Source organism: Mus caroli, chromosome 10, assembly GCF_900094665.2.
Source record: "Mus caroli chromosome 10, CAROLI_EIJ_v1.1, whole genome shotgun sequence".
Lineage (NCBI taxonomy): Eukaryota > Metazoa > Chordata > Mammalia > Rodentia > Muridae > Mus > Mus caroli.
This window is the reverse complement of record NC_034579.1, coordinates 87,787,637-87,809,991: the sequence shown is the minus strand read 5'-3', so window position 1 is coordinate 87,809,991 and position 22,355 is coordinate 87,787,637. Positions and strand designations below refer to the sequence as shown.

The 22,355-nt window shown below is 43.1% G+C and overlaps 1 protein-coding gene across 1 annotated transcript in view; it reads right to left on the bottom strand.

Moving 5' to 3' along the window:
* The window catches only part of Fgd6 (FYVE, RhoGEF and PH domain containing 6), a 107,143-nt gene that overhangs the window by 27,530 nt on the left and 57,258 nt on the right, over positions 1-22,355 (bottom strand). The window contains exons 6-8 of the mRNA XM_021174937.1: positions 13,618-13,769; positions 10,679-10,835; positions 8,057-8,144 (exon numbers count right to left, since the gene is read on the bottom strand). Of these exons, the coding sequence (XP_021030596.1) occupies positions 8,057-8,144; positions 10,679-10,835; positions 13,618-13,769 (397 nt within the window). The remainder of the gene's footprint in view (positions 1-8,056; positions 8,145-10,678; positions 10,836-13,617; positions 13,770-22,355) is intronic.

Genomic DNA, 22,355 nt, shown 5'->3' with positions numbered 1-22,355 from the left:
CTATCCCAAAAGTCCCCCATAGCGCCCCCCACTTCCCTACCCACCCATTCCCATTCTTTTGGCCCTGGCATTCCCCTATATTGGGGCATCTTATCTCACTCCTGAAAGTTAACAGATTTGGATAAAAGGTGTAATCGTTTTAATTCTAATGCAGATCACCGTCTTGATAATCTGTCCTTTTTTCATATTTCAAATTGCTTTGGGGGGAAAATCACTATAAAAAATTAAGATTTTGAAAAACAATCTCAAAAGGCTGGCCATAGACTTGGTTAACCTTGAACTCTTGACCTTCCCTCTCCCACCTCCCAGGTGCTGGTATTAGGAGAAAATGCACACACTTCTCTAAAGATGCATCTAGCAACTTAGGACGTCTATCTGCTGTCCGCTACATATCCAGTTCACTCCACACAGAAGAACAGAACCAGTTCTGCCCCCCAATAACCATCAAACGTAGATGGCTTCTATTCAAATGTATTCCCAGTTATACTGAGCATACAGATCAGAGCCATCTTCAGCCTGGACTAATTCTGTGAATATGTACTAGGGAAAAGTGTGTCCTTTAGGTGGACATTTAGGGAGAATCCCCATATACCATAACTGGGTGTGCGTATGATAAAATCAGCTGCATCAAGGGAAGGCCTGTGCAAAGTACAAATATGGTTATTTAACTGAAATCTGTTTGTTAAAATAGGAGACCACCCAAACTATGTCCCTTAGTACTCAAGAGTACTCAGCCCAGGGCCCATGAGTACTCTCTTATACTACTGTGCTACCGAACCAAGTTTCCTTGCTACTCTGAAATCTGTGGATGCTTATTTCAGTCCTCGTGTAAGGCAAGATGCCAAGAACCTGGACACACTGGGCTCAGATAGTGGGCACTGGTGACACCGTTACTGATTAAAAGGTACCATGACCCCTAACTCTAAATCATCCATTTTTCAAATGCCACTTCTAGTCCTTAAATATGTGGCCTAGGCTTGACGTTATAAATGTGGCATTTGTAAACTAGAAAGGGAGCCTTTATTCTATTTTATTTTATTTCTCTTGAGACTCATGGCTTAGAACGCAAGAAACACCATTCACGAGTTAGAAAGGGCTCTTTTGTGGGTGATGGTGTTTCTTATTGAGATACAGGCTCAACCTGGACCTTAATTGAGTACCTTAATGCAGGGCAGAGTCAAGGGGAAAAAAAAAACCTTTCTTATCTAGCCAAGAGTTTGATGACTTTGTCCTGAGAAGGCAGCTTCAAAGGACTCATGACCCGACCTGAACCCACGTTCATGCTGTGGTGAGATCTAATGGCATGTCTTAGGATGGGTAGACTCAGCCCCGCAGCCTTCTTACACTGGTGAGGCATGCCTAGAGTACCCTGGAGAAGAGTCAAATGCAAAGGGAGCCTTCGAGAGATGATTCTGAGTTTTCGAAGACTCCCTTTCTTACTGAGGGAGCGATCAAGGCTGTCAGTTGATCAATTGGGAATCTCAAGGACACAGAAAGGGCCTCTGGCACATTTAAGCCACTCTGCAGTGTAAAGGAACTCTTGGCCATGTGTGTCCCTACCATCCTACCAACAGAACGAAGTTAGACTTAGGGAGACGAGTGCACTTCACTACGCAGCAGCCAAGTGAAGAATAAAGCAAATCTAAGCGTCAGAATGAGCTCAAGTGTAGCTGAATTTCCATGGTTTCTCCAATTGGAACACTTCCTGTGAGCCCCCACTTCTGACAAAGACTGTGAGAGAGACTCTAGTGACATATTCTGCTCACTAAATCTCTGCCAAAACAAGTCCCAGAAACAGAGGCATTTGGCTCCTTCCAGGGAATCTGGGTCAAACTTGCACTAAGGATAGAAGAATAACTTTGTAGCGATCTCCACTGGTACAACTTGAGTTTTCTGCAACCTTGAATGGACAAAACTGAGCACACAAACCGGCAGACTAGATTTTCACTAACCTTTATTGTTTTGTTTCTATAAAACAGGGTCTCACTGTGTGCCTCTGGCTGTCCTGGAACTAGCAAAGCAGACCAGGCTGGCCTCGAACTCAAAAATCCACCTGCTTCTTCCTCCCAGGTGCTGGGATTAAAGGCATGAGCTTTCTCACCCAGCTCCATGTTCATAAACCTTGAAATGAAATAAGAGTTTCTATCTACCAGGAATCGTGGTAGTAAATCCCAGAAGTATTAACAACCTTTGTGACTTATCACCATGGAAATCCCAGATATTTTATGACGACTTATGGTTGAGGCAGAGAACACAGAATATTGCATACTCTTACTGGCACTGGCTCTAAATTACTCCATCTCCCATCAGATCCTATTTAATTCAGCACACTTGGCTGGGAGGATGCGATGTTCAAGGTCATCCCTGCCTACATCGGGAATCTGAGGTTGCCTGGGCCACAGGACACCATGTCTCAAAACAACAAAACCAGAATAGGTCTGAGTATGCAGTCCAGGTGCTAGAGCATTTGCCTAGCAAGCACAAAGCCTTGAGTCTAAGGCCCAGTACTCCATGAACCAGGCAAGGCTGCATGCTGTAATCCTAGCTCTACAATGGGGGATAAAAACTACAATTAGGAACGATTTACAACAGCCCTGGAGCTGGACTAACTCACACAAATACTGAATGGCACTATGCCCCTATCTCACGTGGATAGAAATGCCTCCATCAAAGCCCCTGGATGTGTGAGAAAGTAAATTCTTTATCTAAGGTATGACCATCACTCTTTTAATATCAAGTTGTGACCTACAGAAAGTGTTGAAATGACCTGTTGTGTGTGTGTGTGTGTGTGTGTGTGTGTGTGTGTGTGTTCGTTCTCAGACAGGGTCTTACTAGGCAACCCTGACTGGCCTAGGAATTGCTATGTAGACATGCTGGCCGGCGGTGCTCCCTAGTGCTGGGATTAAAGGTATGGGCCAGTAAGCCCGATTCAAAATGACTTTTGATGCACAGAATTGCGTTGGTTTTAAAATAAAATACTTGCTACAGGGGTTTTCAATAAGGACTTTTACCTTTCTAAGACTGCAGCTGAGCCTGCCTGTCACTGACATGCACAGCCTCAGAACACTGTAACACATGTTTTTAATATCCCATTTTCTACCAACATGGAAAGTCTCACATTTCTAAAACTAGAGGGAATTAATGTCATCTCAGACAAAGGCAAAGACTACGGGAAAGAGTAATAAAGTGTATCACTAGAACAACTTTAATATAACACAAATATTTTGAACAAGATCAAAGAAATTACAATGAATCAAAGTTCAAAGGACGGCTGTTTCCCCATAACTGTGGAAGTGGAAAAGATTTTCAGAAACATTTTAAATTACATACTTTTCAATATCCTTTCTCCTCAGTGATTCTTCCTGATTCTACTTCCTTCAATGTAACAATGTTCCCCAAATTTGAAAAAAAATGCCCTTATGGAGAAAAATTCTAATATAGAATATAGGTAGAGATAAAAAAGTTCGAAAAAGTCTATGAGTCATTTTCAAACAACAGAAGATGAAAAGGGATTTGGCTTTTATATTACTTACACATTTTTATGAGCATAAAAGAGCCCTTCAAAGGAAAGAGGGGCCCCTTCCAAAAATCACAGGTGGCAAGATGCACACACATTTTAGGGAGAGAAGAGGAGTGCAGTGGTAACCTAAGCAGCTGACACAGCCTCTGAGAGGACAGCCTGTGAGGCAAGGGCCATTACTGTGCTGTCTGCCTGTCCTCGGTGTCCAGGACAGGGCTGGCCCGTAGGAGCACATGCTGAGGGAATGACTAATGGCTAAGTGACCTGAGCCTGGGAGGACACACCTCAGCAAAGGGAAGATCTACATGAGCTGGGGCTAGAACCGAGCGAGGTCTCTAGACTGTGGATGAGTGTGCTCTCGACTTTCCTAGTATGCAAGGAAGTGCTGGGGATGCAGCTCACGGTCTGAATACCGCTGAGCAGGCCTGGGGTCTTAGGAGCAATTCCTACACAAGCGTAAATAGGCAAATACATGAAGTAACAATTAAGTCTATCATCACCATCTAATAATAAGCAGAATCAAAGTACATAGACCTTTGGCAGGGAAATGAAGCAATGCTTTGCTGGGTTACACAGGGAATGATAATAGGTGGTATGGCCAGTATGAAGACACTTCTATAGCATGGAGAAAACTCTGACCTGGATCACAGCAGGAGCAGGAACCGAAGGGAAAGGAGAACCTGGAGATCCTACCAGGGAGGAAGACTAGGAAGGGAGCTTAGACCTTCTGGAAGGGCCAGAGTCATGGGAGTCGGTTTTCAATGTCAAACACTGAGCAGTGATCTATCCACCCGGCACATTCACGGTGCTCTTGCAGGTCTGAACTTCAAGAAAAGGAGCGACTATTCGTTTCCTAAGCCTTTCAGTTGGTCAAGTCTTTGATATGGGTCAAGATCTGTGAGTCCCAGATAGCTTATTCCTCGAAGACATGAGAAAGAAGCAACTGACCCTGCGCCTGTGGCGGAGTCTGCTTTCCTCCTGCCTGCCTGCCGCTTCATCATTTCCATCCTTTCCAACTCGAGAGGATCCAGTGTCCCACAAGCTCAGGACAGGGCCTGACTGTGATGCGTAAGCCTTGACCAGTCAACACAAGAGTGAAATGTAAAAGCACAGGGGACTCCTAGGTAACTCACTCAAAGTGTATCCCTGAGTACCTCACACTGTATGCATCCTCGTAGAGCTTATTTTGAATTGATCTTAGGGAACTACTACCAAGAACTACTGGATTTATGTGAGCATTTATTTTAGCGTGCTGGAGGATACGAGTCATGGCCACATGCTTTACAACTGGGGGTTCAACAAGGACTTCCACTAAGAATTTAGTTGTAATCTTTTACTCCAGTGGAGAGAGAACTGAAGTTCTCCTATGGGTGAAAAACACTGAAAAACAAAACAAAATCCAGGATGGCTAAACAGCAGCAGAGACCGCTGCCTGTGAGGACGCCACTCACTATTCTCCTAGAGAAATATCACATCTTATCAGTCCTTTGTCTATGCATTTCTCAGACTCCCTGGGCCATGAAACTGAGGCAAGTTCAAGTCTACTCACACTTATGCAGGCAGGAATCTTCCCTACTCTGCCAAATACCTGATAATCAACGTCAGCGGCTGATTCAAATAAAGGCTTATTCTTCCTTTCATCTACTGTAAGGTTCCTACATTTGAAACCACAAGGCCTCCGGAGGATTAAGCCATTTGAACTTGGTTTTCCAAACATGGGACCCCAGTTAATCATTTAAACAGATGCAGACTTAAGATTTAACATCCAGATTGGAGAGATGGTTCAGCAGTTAAGAGCCTGTGTTGTTTTTAGTGAGGACCCAGCTTCAATTCCCAGTTCTCTATGGTGGGCCTCAGCCACCTCTAAACACCAGTTCCAGAGCATCTGAAACACTCTTCTGACTTTGATGAGCGCCAAGCATGCATGATATATATATATATATATATATATATATATATATATATATACACACACACACACACACACACACACATATATATATATATATATATATATATACACACACATACATACATATGGCACATAATACACACATACAAGAAGATTCCTACAAGTTCCAGGCACCTTAGGTTATATAATGCATTCTAGGCCAGCCTAGGCTCTTGTATAGACTATATCTATACTTTTAAAAAATATATATACCAAAACGAAAATAATTCCATGAGACTAGTGTGTTAGAACAGATCTATAATTCTAGCACTTATTATTCTGAAGGAGGATTATAATGAATCTGAAGCCAGTCTGGGCTATAATAGCAATTACCAAAGCAGCCAGGGCTGCATGACAAAACCCTGCCTCAAACAACATTAAAATCAAAATTTAAGAACCCACCAACCCCTTGAAAGAAGAAAAACTTGAAAATCCAATCTCACATGATGTTGGTATTATAAAACAACAACAAAAAGTCTGTTTGCTTTGATTACAGACACATGCCACCTTGCCCAATTTATCCAAGGCTTCAGGCCTACTAGGCAAGCACTTTACCAACTCAGCTGTACTGTAGCCCCAAATCCATTTTCTTAAAAATAGATTTTCACTAATGGAAAGAAAGGTCATGAATTAGGAAGAGAGCAAGAAGGAGTATATTGGAGGGTATTGAGGGAGGAGAGAAAAAGGGGGAAATGATGTAATTACAATCTCAAAAATTAAAGAATTTAAAAACACACACACACACACATACACCCATGTTTTAAAAAGCCAGGTGTGGTCTGGTAAGACATCTGAGTTGATACAAGCACTTGGTGCTAGCCCAAGGAGCTGACTTCAACCCATATGACCCACAGGGTAAGGAGAAAATAGACTATTGCAAGTTGTCCTCTGCCATTCACACATGTGTTACAGCACACATGTGCACTCATACCTCACACAACACATGAACAAGTAAGTAAATGTAATAAAAAGAAATGCCAGGAATGGTGACGCTTGCCTGTAATTCCAGCATTCAAGAGGCTGAGGCGGAAGTATAAGTAGTTTTAGGCAAACTTTGTTGTCTCCACAATGAAACTCGTCTTAAAAAGACGACACACATAGTTTTAAAAGCTTGTCTTTCTCATTTCTCCACCCAAAACAACTTAGCATTCAACCTAACTTAAACACAGGCAGCTTTTGAACTACGTAGACCAGCCACAGTACAGGGGAAAGAGATATCTTTTCCACTTTCATTTTCAGTAGCTGGATGCTTCCTTCTCACATCTGTAGCCACCTCCTTCTGCTGCTGTGACAATGGCCAATGCTACTGAGTGGCTGGTTACGACAGAACATCAGATTTATCTAGCAGGAACACTGTGTGTCAGCACTTCCCCTTGTCCTGTAAATTAATAATCTCAGCCAGGAGCAGAGGAAGGCAGACAGGCAGGATTTCCTCAGACTATTTGTGCAGCTCTGTGTTATTCTAGAGTGAAATCAAGTGCCTAACTGACAGGAATTCAAACTGAGCTCTTGACACACCTGGGCTGTCAGGTCCCAGGTCAAAAGAATAGGACCTCCCATCTTATCACGACCAATCCAAGAAAACCTGTCACATCTGTTCAAGGGACCTGAGCAAAAGCCGCTTTTCCAGGGTTCCCATACGCCTGCCTCTATTACTCTTGGTTTATGAGCACCTGACTAAGGAGACAGAATGCACATCCTTTTTTCAAGGACAATAGTCACAGCCAAGAACCTTGCATTCTATTTACACCAAACCACACATATCTATTGAGCTGTAGTGGCATTTCAATGTTCTTAGCCACTTTGATACAAAGTATAATACAAATGTATATATAAAATTTCTCTCCCTCCTTCTCAATACACTTCAGCAAATATCAGTAGACCTAACAGAATGTATCAGATGGTATCTTTGGCACTGACATTATTTGTATTAGTTTCTGTTATGACATCAAACTACCTAATCTTTATAAGCCTAGTATCTTGTGTATGTTATAACGGTAAGAGTTTTAAAGAGCCAGGGAATAAAAGTACCCAAATACATGTGCATTCATCCAAATCATACCTCATATTCCCTTGTAAACTCCCAAAAGTCCTTGCAAATGATAGTCAATATACCCAAATAATAACAGTAAGGTTACTGTCATGATTGCTAAGAATAACTAATATTATTAGAACTTACTATGCACAATGACTTATTCTAAGGATCATGCATATGATTTAGTTCATTAATCAATCCTCACAACAACAGAGGAAAGTGTTAGGGTCTCCAGGACAGTGCTGTACAAGCATACGGGAGGTGAGAAAAGACCTCCTTAGGATTTATAGCATTACTGGAGTGAAACAACACAGGATGAGGGTTGATGTGGTGAACTGATGCTCAGAACAGAGGGCGCACGCAACCTACATGCGTGCCCTGAGGCGAGTGTGGACACTGGATGGTCAAAAAGCCAAAGTGGTTCAGTTCCAGTGATGCGGTTCATCTACCGGGTAGTGGTGAGGGAAGACAAAGAGGGCATGCTTAGGAAAGGCGGTGCTCAGTAAGGGCACTCCGTGTCACTTGGCTGGTAAGGTTTGGAGACCCCCACCTGTCAGTAGCAGCCGGTACTGAGGGATCCTCTGAACTGGCTTTAGCAGGTAGTGCTTCAGGGCCAGGTTGGCACATCGAGGGCTCATCTGAAGGGAAAAACAAGGCATTCAAAGTAAGCTCATTGGTTTTTCAGAAGCAGAGAATCCAGCAGGCAGGAAGAGAATTCAGAGACGCTTCCTTTTGTAAGATGCAGTGGTTCTGCAGCAAGGGAGCCTGACTGGAACCATCACACACACCTCTCCACAGCTTGTGAAGCTGCTGCCCCTAAGAGCACTGATTGACAACCATCCCACAGAACGTGGTACCCACAGTTGCAGTCCCTACTGGGGATGTCCTAGCTTCCACTCAAGGGACATCTGTCAGTTCAATCCTAAACAAAAAGGGAATGCACAACCTCTAAAACAAGGAAGCAGATCTAAAACTATTAGTGGTTAGATTCAAACGATAGTCAGAGCCCTGTGGTCAATATCCTTAACACATCGAAACAACTGGGAGTGCTGCAGAAATTAAAGCTCAGAGCAGCCTCACTAAGTGCCCCTTCTCTCAGGAGAACGAAGAATGTAAAGATCTTGTTGGAGGAGTAGTCCCGTAAAAGACAGGCAGGTCAGAATGAATACACCTGACTATAGTATCTTCCTCGGGGTGTGTGCATGTGCTGGGCATACAACCCAGGGCATGGCAAGTGCCAAGCACACGGGCTGCTCCTGAGGTGTATCATGAGCCTTCAGACATTCTGACTTGACCAATAATCCACGTGATTCTCCTTAAAACTGTTTTCCCTTGATATGTGGAAAAACAGTTATCTCAGTCTATTCCTGAGCTCCGTTCAGTCCAGGAGTTCACTGCGTGGTAGAATCAAGATGAGCATGCTCATGTGCCCTTGCACTGCCTATGAGACAGACCCTTCTATGCAGCTCAGGCTGGCCCCGAGCTCTGTGCTCCTGTCTCCACTCTCTGGGTGCTAGGATTATAGGATGTACTGTGATACCCAGTGATGCCTCCTTTTATGGATGGGGAGGGGAGGGGAGGGGAGGGGAGCGGAGAGCAGGAAAGACTGCAAATTATTTTCAAAGCATAAGTAGTTGCCTCTTGCACAAAGCAGTATAAAGCAAAAATCAGCAACACTATAATATTTTTGAAACTTTTCATTCCCTATTTTGTGAGGCTAGAATTTACTGGCTATTTTAGTTAAAGAAATAAATACTAAAATATAGTAACCCGAATTGATAAGAGTAAAAATTAAACTAATTGTATTTTGAAAAGTATGCAATGCCCATGCTCAGGAGGTAGAGGCAGGTGGACCGGGGATCAAATACAGCCCTGACTGCAAACCACGACCAGAGGCAAGTCTGGGTTACAGTGTACGACATCATTACCATGTCATCCTAACAAGTTTGCACCTCCAAACCTTCAGTCACAACACAAAGCTTTAGCTGGCACATAAAATAAAGCAAAGGCAAAGACTTTAACCTATCAAAAGTTATGTTCCTTTCCACTATTGTATGTGAAGCTGTCAGACAAATGGAAGAAAATGTTAGTTTGAAAATAGGAAAGGATCCTTTCGTATCCAAGTGCATCAAGGCAGGAGGCAGAGTCGGGGTGGCCAGTCAGGGTGGAAGAGAAGGACAAGTTAATGTTTAATGGTCATGGAATGTCAATTCTGCAAGACCGTGCAGGTTTTAGAAAGATAGTTGCACAATACTGTCCACATATTTCATGCGACAGAATTATACACAAAGTGGCTAAGATGATAAGTATATATGATTTTACCACAGGCTTAAAGAACTAAGATGATCTGTTGACTCCTTAGTTTATTTAGTATGTGTGTGCGCGCACATGTGCCCCAGCATGCGTGCTGAGGTCAGGGGACAGCTTTCAGGAGTCAGTTCTCTCCTTCCACACGTGGGATCCCAGACGTGGCAGCAAGCGCCTTCATGCTCCGAGCTAGCTTGTTAGCTCTCTTTTGGTTTCTGAGACAGGGGTTCATGTTATCCACGCTGACAGGAATTCAATGTTCCTCAGGAGGAGCTAAATCCCTTCTTTCTGCCTCAGCTTCTCATGTCCTGGGAGCACAGGCCTGTGCTACCACAGCTGGCTGATGGGAGCTGAAAGCCAGGATTTCCAGGCCACTGTGGTTATACCATGAAACCTTGTTTTAAACAAACTAACTAGCTAACTACCTCTAACCAAAATATTGTTTACCCAATTTAAACAGTACAATATGCAATAATAGATCTTCAGAACTGAATCTTGGACTACTTGAATTTTAACTGGTTTATTGGATCAATTAATCCCTAAGATTTTGAAGAGATTATTATCATTCATTCATTCACTCATTCACTCATTCATTTATTTACCTATTTATTTGTTTGTTTGTTTGTTTGAGATAGAGTTTCTCTGTCTTGGAATTCACTCTGTAGACAAGGCTAGTGTCTAACACAGCAGATCTGCCTGCCTCTGCCTCCCAACTGCTCAGAGTAAAAGCGTGTGCCACCCCTGCCTGGCGAAGGGGATTATATTTTACCTTTTTACGCAAACGTTTTGTTTTCAATGACCATAAAAGACTAAGGTATAAAAAAGAAAAAAGAAAAGGAGTTGAAAATTATATGATAGCAAATACCTCGAATTCTCTGACAACCGCAGCGAATCCTGGATTTTTCTTGCACTGCTCATCCAACAAAGCTATGTTCTTATCAAATTCTTTGATGTATGTGGAATACATTTTTAAGTATGGCCCCTTCTTTACAAAGATATCAGCAATTCTTTGTTGTTCTGTCCTATGGATAGAGGATACACAAAAACACAAATGTGGTCATTAATGTGTTTGAGGCACAGCTAAGTCACAAGTTCCTCTTTTTTTTTTTACCTCTTCTTCAAGACCTATCCAAGCCGGACAGTGGTGGCGCATGCCTTTAATCCTAGCACTAGGGAGGCAGAGGCAGGCGAATTTCTGAGTTCGAGGCCAGCCTGGTCTACAGAGTGAGTTCTAGGACAGCCAAGGCTACACAGAGAAACCCTCTTGAAAATGCCAAAAAAAACCCAAAACAAAACAAAACAAAAAAAACCCAAAAAAGCAAAAACAAAGAACAAAAAACAAACTATCCAAGATGGCTGCTCTTCATCATTGGTCCTGCCATGAACCCATCTTGTCCAGACTGCCAGCTCTGACTGGTCTCCCTGTTTCCATTCTTGTCCTCTCGATTCTGTTCTTCATGGCAGCAAGAGCCTAAAAACTGTACATCCTATTGTGTGATTTCCAATGGTGGCTTGTTTTCCGTGTGTGTGTGTGTGTGTGTGTGTGTGTGTGTGTNTGTGTGTGTGTGTGTGTGTGTGTGTGTGTGTGTGTGTGTGTATAGAGATGGTCTTACTAAGCTACCCAGACACTGGCCTTGAACTCACGATCTGCCTGTTTCAGCCTCTCTCCTTCTATGATTACAGCTCAGTGCTCAGACACCCAGCTCTAAGGACCTGCTACTGCACTGAGAATGAAGATGCATCCCATGCACACAAGGGCTACTACACTTTCCTGTCTGTATGACCCAAGCCATGATTCTCTTCCCCCTTTCTTGTTCTGCAGAACTTCTTGTGTTCTTTAAACACGCTGGAGTCCATTCCCATATTGTGGCCTTTGACTAAGCCCCACTAGAATCTGTGTTCCAAGAAAGTAAGACCTTTGTATATTATGTGTACTATGTGATACACTTGTCATATGTAGATAGCCAACCAGCACAGTAGATAGTCAAATCCTGGAAAATGAAATGGCTGTTAGGCATGGTGGCTCACTCCTATAATTCTGGTACTCGGAAGGGTGAGACAGGAGGATCACTCTGAGTTCAAGATCAGACTACACTACATAGTGGTTCCCAAGCCAGGGCAGCTACAAATTGAGGCACTTTAAAAAAAATCAATATAATAACTTATTTCAAAAAAAATCAGCTAGACAAGGAGGCAGGCATGCTGCTCCAATTACACAAGGTGGTGGTAGCTGAAAGGACTGGGATTCCTTGATGACAGTACCTTGTTTCTCATGGCTCTACCCCAACCAAACTGAACTGCCAGCAGGCAGCGGACAGACCATGAGGCAGCAGCAGCCTTGGTCCATGCCCTTCCTTGTGGAGCAGAGCATGATCTATGGCCTGGAGAACAAGGTGAAGAGTCAATGCTGGCTAAGTATGTTGTACAAGACAGCAGAGCAGGGGTGTCACCGTGGTAAGGTGCATAGGGCGACGGCTTTCTGGGTCAACAAGGTAGACTCTGTTTGCAAGTTTCCCTGGCAGAGAGATGCTGCACAGCGGCTCAGCCACCTCAGCGTCACCAAGCAATGGTCCTTACCCAGAGTTTCAAACTTTTATTTTATAGATGAAGACGGGTCCCTCCCTGTCTGGTCCAGAATTGAAAATACTGTAATTTCTCTAACAGTGGGAGCCCTTAAATCAGTCTTACTGATTTGCATGCACATGTCAATCTATATATAGAGTATTTGGTGCTCTAAATGCTAGAATACAAATATATATATTTGAGCCCAAGGCTTCTTGTATGATAAGCAAAGCAGTAAGCTAAATTCTCAGCTCTTTTTTAATTTTAAAAAATATTTGTGGACTGATTTACTTGTTTATTTTGAGTGGGGCATGAATGTGAGGTCAGGGGACAAGTTTTAAGGATCAATTCCATCCTTTTACCATGCCGGTTCTGAGGATCAAACTCAGGTCACCACCTTTGGTGGCAAGCACCTCTACCCACTGAGCCATCTTGCCAGCCTGTCTTTCATGTTCTCTGTTGAGGCAGAGACTCAGTGGGTTGCCCACAACTCAATGGACCTGTGGTCCTTTTGCCTCAGTTTCCCGACTATTTGGGCTAGCAAAAGCTCCACATGGTTCTGTGAAAAGAATATTTTGAGAGAAAATACCTTATTCAAAGACTTGAAGTCTTTTGTTAACAATAAGTGACACTTTTTCCACAGCTGAAGGTTATCTCTTTCGTTAATTTAGTCTGGTTTTCAGGGATGCTTAATATTTCTACTACAGACCATCTACAGATCCAAAATTTGAGGAAGCCTTTAGTATAAGCAAAAAATATTTAAACCTCTTTCTACTCTATATATGTGCCTATAGTTAGGTTTTAAAACCAATTCAGAGTAATATTAATATAAAATTATATAAAGAATAAAAGATAAACTATGTACAGGAATTATTTTGGTAATTATACTTCATTTTCACTAATGATAATTTAAGTAATTTAAAAAATTACAGCCTGGAATATATTGGGAAGTGAAACCCTGTCTCAATAAATAAACAGAAAAACAAAACAAAATGAAAAAAGGAACTAACTAGTTGGCTTAGCTTGGGTCTGAGCAGGCACTATTGAAAAACTTTATAAATAACATATATTTAAACCTAGTGTATGGCCATCAGAAATATTCAATCTACAGGTAACTGCCCAAAAATTCAAATCCTGAAACCAGGCTGTGTAGGGGACACGGCTCCCCCTCTCCCCTGCAGGGTCTCTGCGGTTTCCTGTCACACTGCAGCTCTGGGGAAGCCTGCACGTCCCACGGTTTACCAGCTGAGCATTCGCTCCTCCAGTTCCTTCAGGAGATCCCGGTTGAGCTCGTACAGCTGAGGCAGGTAGTACAGGATCTGGTTAAGGATCCGGTCCTCAATCACGGGCTTCCCGAGCTGCCTGGACGCATGGGCTACAGCACCCCGGAAGTCCTATTACAGGCAGGAGGGCAAAAGTCACTGTCCATTCGCATAACTTGATGGAAAGCTCTTTGCCTAGTCATCCTCTCCCCTAAGAAGATCCACAATCATAAAGCTATCTTATCTCTCAACCATACTGAGAAATATCTACAAACTGGTTTGTAGCTCTAGGAATTAAAGTCACGCTAGTGCTATCATTTAATACGATTGACTCTATTTTCTCACATGGGGTGATAATGCTCCCTCAGGAGGCATGAACTAAGGAAACCCCAGCGCTAGGCACCAGAAGTTGTTCACCAGGGCAGTCTAAGAGACTCCCAACCTAAGACAAGCTGTTGACACTACTCTTAGTTGCCTCCCAGAACTTGAAGTTTAGACCCTACTGTGGAAGACATCACACAGTTTGGACACTGCACTTTGCAGGTAAAGTATTGACAAGCTGGTATTGACCCGGAAGCCTCCTCCGCAGAGACTAGCTCTCATACTATCTGAAAGTGTTATGCAAACTGCCAAGATGGAAAACAACCAATAAATAGTCCTACCTAGATGGAAAGCCTACGCACTGCAACAATGACCTTTGAGGGAAGATAGCCCTGAAGGGCAATAGCGGCATCTTTATCTTGGGGGTAACCAACAACTGTCTAATCTCACTTACGGCCTGCTCGGTATGAGGAAATGCACACCTGGTGGTGTGTACACCTAGCCTGTGGCTGGAGAGGACCTTAGAGAAGAACCTGTTACTGCCATTTTTCTAAACCGTGATACTTATTTTTAGTTGTCAACTTGACTACATATGGAATTAACTAATATCCAAAAATGGAGGGCACAACATTAAGGGACTTCTGTTTAGTTTGAAGTATACAGATCCACCTCTAATCTGGATCTTGAGGGGGGAAGACACGCCTTTAATCTGGGCCCCACCTTCACATGGATGCCCTACACCAGGACAAAGGAGGAGGCTCCTGCTTGTTGCCTGCCTGCTCTCGCCTTGTTTTCGAGTCCATTCCCTCGTTGGCATTAGAAGCCTACTTCTGCTGAGACGAGCTGAGACACCCAGCCTCGGGGACTGAGCAACTTCTGGATTCTTAGACTTTCCATCCATAGTCAGCTATTGTTGGATTTGCTGGACTACACTTCGTAAGTTATTCTAATAAATCCCCTTTCTCTATATATGTATACCAGAGATCCATTCTACAAATTCTGTTATTCTAGAGGACTCTGACTGATACATGAACCAATATATATTTTAACTTTATCCTAAATATTGATCTTTATACCCACAGATATGTGTAGCTTTTATACCTCATCAAAGAAGCTCCCCTTTGCAATACATAGGGACTGTTACAGAGATCCACAACTAGTCAAAATATAGAAGACAAATGATTACGGGGTGTCCAGCCCCAACTGGTTCACCTATAACACAACCCCTACACTCAAGGCTCAGAAAACACTGGGGAATCGTGGAGAGAAAAAATAAGTGCCAGAAATTCAGGAGACCTGCTCTGAGACAGCATCTTCTAGACATGACTGGGAATCACACGAAATCACAACTTATTGCCTAAACAGCTGATGTGTGAACATGAAAGGGGGAACTGTCACAAGGCCCCACACCTAGATGAAGAACAATAAGCTGCCAGAAGGGAAAGAATCCTTTTTTTCCTAGGGAATGACCCTGATAGTTATTTAGTCCCAAGTGGTCAGCCCCAAGAATTATCTACATAGGAGCAATACTAAGTAGACTCAGTAGATTTTGTGTGTCTGTGGATGTGATTAAAGAGTGAATTGGGAAGTGTGGGCAAAGCAGGAGTTTAAAGTGGGAAAAGGAGTTGGAGGGTGAGACAGAAATTATGTAAGTGTAGTACTTATACATGACATTCTCAAAAATATTCAATTAAAATTTTTAAGAAGTTCTAAGAAGGTTTTAGCTAACTCCATTCTGGATTTAAGAGGCCCTCATCTCTGTCATAAGTCATTTCCCAACCTGGAGCTTCTAGCTGAGTCTTGCAGAGGGAGGCACTTGGCAATCAGGATTCTAGATCTCGGCCACTGCCCTTGACTGACTCTGCTTCCTTGACCTGACCTCGGTTTCCTCACTTGTGAAATAGGTGCAACTGTTACACAACTACTATAGTACTAGCAAGAATGTTTAATTGGCTGTTGCACAAACATACTGCAACACATTTGGTACAGTCAACACAACACTCCGACTCTAGGTGTCAATGTTCCTCTCCCTGAGCCAAGATCCCAGTGAGCTCACCATTTATACTTTAAAATCAAGCCACCTGGTCCCATACCCACCTCAGCAGCACCTGATAGGCAAAGATGTTTCTGGCCACATAAGCTCACGGGCGACATATCCACCTGGGGTCTCCCTGGGGTGGCACCCATAATGAATGAGTGAGGGAATCCTGCCCAGTCTTACATACCAGCATTCTTGAAGGTGACTTACCCAGAATCAGCCCCTCTGAGAAACCAAGTAGCACACTCCAATACTACCCCAAAAACAAGAACCAACCCAAAGCACAGGCCCCCAGTCTGCATCTCATGAACCCACAGAACACGATGGTGTAGCAGATGCCCATTGGGTTCGCCAATCTCCTAGGCCAACACGGGGTCCAGTGGGGGCTCAGGATCTCCATGTGCCACCCTGGACAGATGTCCTTGATGGACAGGACAGGTGTGCTACCACAGCAGGGCATGGTGCCTCATGGCCTGAACTAGAGAGTCATGTCCCCACTACAAGACCCCATGACTCAGCAGAATTTTATGCTGCTGAAGCAGTGCGGCGTGTGAAGTCTGGATCTACACACAGCCTTCCCACACGCTCTCCTCACAGGGCTCCCTTCTAGGCCTCCCACCCTCTGTGGCAGTGCAGTGTGTTTCTGGACAGTCAGAACTCCCAAACCGGGGCAGCATGGCCCAACAACTCTTCTCACAGGCCCCTCAGGGGGTCTGGAGCTGGGGATATTGAGAATATGTTAACTTTTAAAATATTTATTTTTTCCCCTAAAAAAAAAGCCCACATATTTTCATCTTCTGTTCATTCTAAGACTACTGCCATGTTTTAATATAGGTCACCAGCACCACACCCAGCACTGCAGAGGAGGAGGGGGAGATAAGTGTCGGCAGAGGCTCCATTGTCCTGAGGGTGGGCCTCAAGATCTAAGTTAAACAATACTGGAGTCCCCCCAGTTCAAGACTCCAAAACAAAGGACCATTCCTTCTCCTAACAGTCTGATTACAAATCCTCAAACAGAATCCTGAGCAAACCCTCTAGGCTCTCTCTTGGAAAGGGCTAGCATTTCCTCTGTTGATCCCTCCAACATATTCCCCTAAAAGATAAATTAATTAAGAGTATCTCTTACTTCTCCGGGGCAAATTAAAAAAATAAAAATGAAGATATGGAAATGAACAAAACAAACCCCAAATTAAAAAATCCTCACATGTAGTCTAAAAGAACGGGAGGTTTCCTACCCTAAAGGAAACTCAAGTTTCTTTACAGAGCGGGATATTATGTTCCCAGTCTTCTGAAGGCAGACAAGGTTTCACGTCCCAGCTACACTTCAATCTCCCCTCAATGTTTTCTTTATGTTTTCAGACAGTCTTGCTGAGACCAGGATGGCCTCAGGAAATGACAATCCTACTCCCTCAACCTCTGGATGACTGCAATTACAGATTTGCCAGTATGGCCTCAAAACTGTTAAGTAGCCAAGGATAGCCTTGACCCTCTGCTCTTCTTGCCTCTACCTCCCCAGCACTGGAATAACAACAGGCCTGTAGCACCATACCCAGTTTATTAGACACTCAGGACTAAGCCCAGGGCTTCCTAATGCTAGGCAGGAAAGTCTACCACAGAGCTACATTCTCAGCCTCCTCACGTTCTTAACAAATACTAAAACCCTTTTCTGAAAGTAGAACCTGGGTTCATTTTTATTGTCCCATTAGTCATACTAATCTAAAGGAACACCTTATCTATACATAGCGACTACAGAACTAACTTGTGTAACTAGTGAAATATCAAACAAGAATTTAGTTTGCAAAAACTCCAGTTTTAGCAAACCACACAGGCATCTCCAGAGAACAAGCTGACAGCAGCCACATTCCATCCCTTGCAGCTTGCCTCAATCAGCCCTGGCATTTTGCTGGGAGAAAACACAGCTACTTAACTCTTGGAAGTCGTTAAGACTGTCTACGATCGATCGAGGAAAGCTATAGAACACACTTCTGAATCACTCCCCAGATGGTAAACACGTTCAAAGCTCAGCAGCGAAACATGTATCCGCCAGTGTGGTGATGGGCACAGTTCAGATGCAGGAGTTCCTGCTCCTGTCTTCCTGCAGAATTAAGTGAAGACTGTGCTGGTCGCTTGGCAGCAGAATAACTTTTGTTTTCCAACTGGAAGGCATTTCCTCATCATGACAGTGACAGTGGATGAGGAGCCAGTCTCGCACTGCTTCGGCCAGACTTTACATTCCATGTCTTCCACCGCGGCCAGAACAGACACTTGTTTATTTGAGACACATTTAAAAAAGACCAGCCAAATCCAAAGGGGACTGACCAATGACGTAGCCACCATTCAGGAGACTCTTACCACAACCTGGTGAGGCGTGATTTGTTTTCTTAGAGTACTGGATGTTTTGGGGCAGCTTTAGATGAATTGAAGACCAATAGTATAGTTTTGAAAATTATGGTAGGAGCTCAAAACAAAATAGAAAGTTTATTTTGTACTTAAGAGAGTGAAAGAAAGACAGGGATGGTGGCATATGCCCCTGCATAAACAAAGGCATTGGGGGTAGGGAGTGGCCAAGGCAGGAGGATTACTGTGTGTCTGAGGCTACACTGAACTACACAGGGATACCCTGCCTCAAAAAAAAGGACATTTAATAAAGACTATAGGAAATTGAAGAGTTTGGACCTCTAAGAGCCACAGTTGTATGTTCTAAGCAGGCATTTGACAACAACACTCTGCTTTACCAAAGTGCTCAGCCAAAGCACTTCCTTATCCAAGCTAGCTTTACTAAGAACTCACCACCCCTCCAGCCTCTGGCCCTGCGCCTCTCCTTCCACCATCTCTCAAGCATTAGCAGATCACCCTGCCCCCCACTTTTCCTTTGGGAACCTTCTACTCACTGAGACTCACTTTCTCCTTGACTATGGATTCTGTGTTTGGAGTAAAGTCCAATTCCTTTACCACTGCAAAATCAGCACATTGTAATGAACAAAGTCTGTCTTAATATATGTTTTTAAAAAGGCCAGACGTGGTGGTGAATACTGCTGATCCCAGCGCTTGGGAGGCAGAGGCAGGTGGATCTCAGAGTGTGAGATCATCCTGGGCTAAATACTGACCTCTATGACAGCCAAAGTTACATTATAAAAAGACCCTGCCTCAACACACACACACACACACACAAACACACACACACAAATTTTAAATGTTAATATTTATTTTCACCTGGCACTATCACTGGCTTTCTTGGTGGCAAAGAGTGCTCAGCACACAAAATCTTAGGTTAAATCCAGCTCAGAACAGGGCATCCCTGCCTCCAGGGTAAGACAATGAACAGCAAATCTCCAACAAGTAACTTAGCAGCTCCATAACTGCACACAGCAGGCAACCATGACTGCACTCCTCTTCTTTGGCTCCATCTCCCCCAAAACAATGCACTCTGACCCTGGGGCCAGATGCAACTAATTCCACAGGAACTACACAGATAAACGCCCCAGCTACTCAGGAACCTCAGCCACCAGCAAAGTGGTGCCACTGGAAGGAGGGCCCGGCTTTTTTTTTTTCTTTTTTTTAATAATAAAAAAAGATGATTACAACATGTAATTTTTTTTAAAAAATCCTAACAGCCAGGATAATTTGGGAAAGTGTGACAATCTTTAAAGTGTGACATTTTAGGAGCAACAAGACTATTTTGGTCAGAAGCATCTAAATTCACCCAAGCTCCCTTCACTACAGCAGTGTAGATGCAGGTGAGCAAAGATGCAGGAGCATCTTCTGGACTCCAGGGAAGCGGTTACCAAGCCTGGCAGTGTGGCCTAATGGGAGAGCACCAGCCTAGACTGTGTGAGGCCCCTGAGTTTGAAACCAGCACTGGAAAGGACAGTAGGGTGGAGAGACAAAGAGACTGCTTAATTAAAATAAAGGAGGAGAAGAGGAGGTGGAAAATATTAGTCACACAGTGGATATTACTGACATCAACGAGACACAACACTAATTCTAATAAAAACCAACCAAAGGTTCTGCATGCAAAGTCAGATCACCTATGATTACAGTCACTAAATGCTTGCTCAAGCTGAAAATGTTAAAGACTGAAAGGGACCTCTAAATAATAAAGCATATTACAATGTTCGTCTTAACAATTCCCCCCCCCCCCAACAGCCCATAAATAAGACCCAGAACAGCTCCAAAGCTTTACATTATCAACGTGCTCACTCTGCCTACTCTAATCAGTGGGGAGACCCTAGCAAGAGCATCAGTGCAAAGAGGATCGAGTCTGAACACCCGAGGCACGGAAGCAGAGAACAGATGGCCTGGCCTATAGAGTCTGCTGTCTATCTTCAGAACCAGGGAGGAGTGTGTGACTTAATTACCAGCTGTCCCAGGAGGAGAGCTTGACCTTTGCCATTGTTTAACCACTATCAGGAGACCATGAATTACAAAAGCCCACATAGACACAGGGATGGATGGGAGTTCTCAGTGAGTAAAAGTCACTCACAGAAAACCACAGCAAAGCAAAGCAGCTGTGGGGCTCAAAGACATGTGATAAATATGCAAAAATAAAAGGGAGACTGGGAAGTAAAAGGGAAAGTCCCCATCTCTATAACTTAACTGGTTTGGCCTTGTTTGTTCAAGCAGAGTCTTGTTATATAACCCAGGATGGCCTTAAACTTGTGATTTTTGTGCCTCAGCCTCCCCAAGTGCAGGAATTGCAGGGGTCTACCAGTGTGCTTTGCTAACTTTTTTTTTTTAAATGAAAGTATTTTTCCAGGTGAAATGATCCTTCCTCCTCTGAATGCACAGATCAGGTTGTGTAAAATCGTCAGTGCATTCAATGCAACACACCATAGAAACCAAGTGTTTACACCATGTTCTCAACTCTCCTTAGTAACATTAATACATCATGTTCATAAGAAATATAAGGAAGAAAATCCAGCTTCATTTTCATCTTTAGAAGATGAAAAACAAGAGTTTCTCTGGTTTCCTAGGCAGCTGAAAAGGCTTCTGTAAGCAACAAATATGCCAGGGACACACTACATCCTACAGATATGCTATAAATAGCAACGGTTAGGAGTGCAAGGAAACATTTTAATTTCCGCACCAAGAACTCACATAGACAAGACTTCAAAGCCCAGCTTTGACATTTAGTAGCATTTTTAGCAGGTTACGGCCTTCATTTAAAATAAACAAAGGGAAAAACAACTATGTTTTACAGATGTTGTGAGGCTAAAAATAATTTGTATAATTATATAATATACTAAAACTTATATAAAAATGCTCATTAGAGGCCATTTATTCAAATATATTCGGTACCCACAAGTCTTTGGAAGCCAAGAATCAAAGATTTGAAATAGGGCAACCAAGAGAAGGAGATGCCAAACCAAGACAAGGGAAGACAGAAGCAAGACAAAAGTGCTATAATAATGAATTTCATCCAGAAGTCTTAATATGAATGGAACTGCTCAAAAAAGAAGGCGGTAGCCATGTTAACAGGAGCTAGAGAGAAGACAAAGTGCATGCATGATCATTTGAAAGTCCACATTCCTCACAAGATAAGGCTGTAGTTGCGACAGAGTGACAATTTTGAGGTGGGAAAACATGAGAAGTAGGGAGATGTGTTCATTTTATATTGCACTTAGAAAAATAAATACATTATATTTGGCATTAAGATATCTTTCATTATTAATAGCAATTTTGACTAGGAGACATGTCTACACCTGACAGTACCCCCTTCACGGTTCAAGGAAGATAGTGATCATCAAAACCCTCATATGGAGTTGCTCCAATTGTGGCAAGGTAGCCATTGGGCAAGAATTTCCCTAATTCATCTTCAGACAAAAAATACTCTCCAAGAAAGGACACAAGACAGAGGGACAGGCGACAGCTTAGCTCTGCCAAGACATAGTAAGCTAGTCCTCCATATTCCTGCTTCACTGACAGTCTGTCAGATGGTTCTGAGCCAGAAGGCTGAAGACAGATGCTCCAATGCTTTGAGGAATGAGGGACTGCCCAGGTATTCAACTGTCTCTGCAGAATGGTAAAGTCTTGGAAGCTATGTTTTGGTGCTTCCTATGTTTTCAGGTAATATATAATTCATTCTTTGATCTCTCATGGGGTTGAAGACTAGTTATAGTCTCATAATCAAACTTAAGTTGTTCAGCATTAAGGAAGATAACCTAGATTTGAATGGATGGTTTTCAGATGGTAATACAAGTTAAAAATCAAAACAATTCAGATATAGGATTGTAATTTACCTAAATTGACAAAATTGATTGAGTATAGCTTACACAACCTTATAGCTTAAACAACTGTGATAACTATGTTCATTGCAAATCTGAGAGAAAAGGCCTTTTTAATGAACAAAAAGGGTGAAA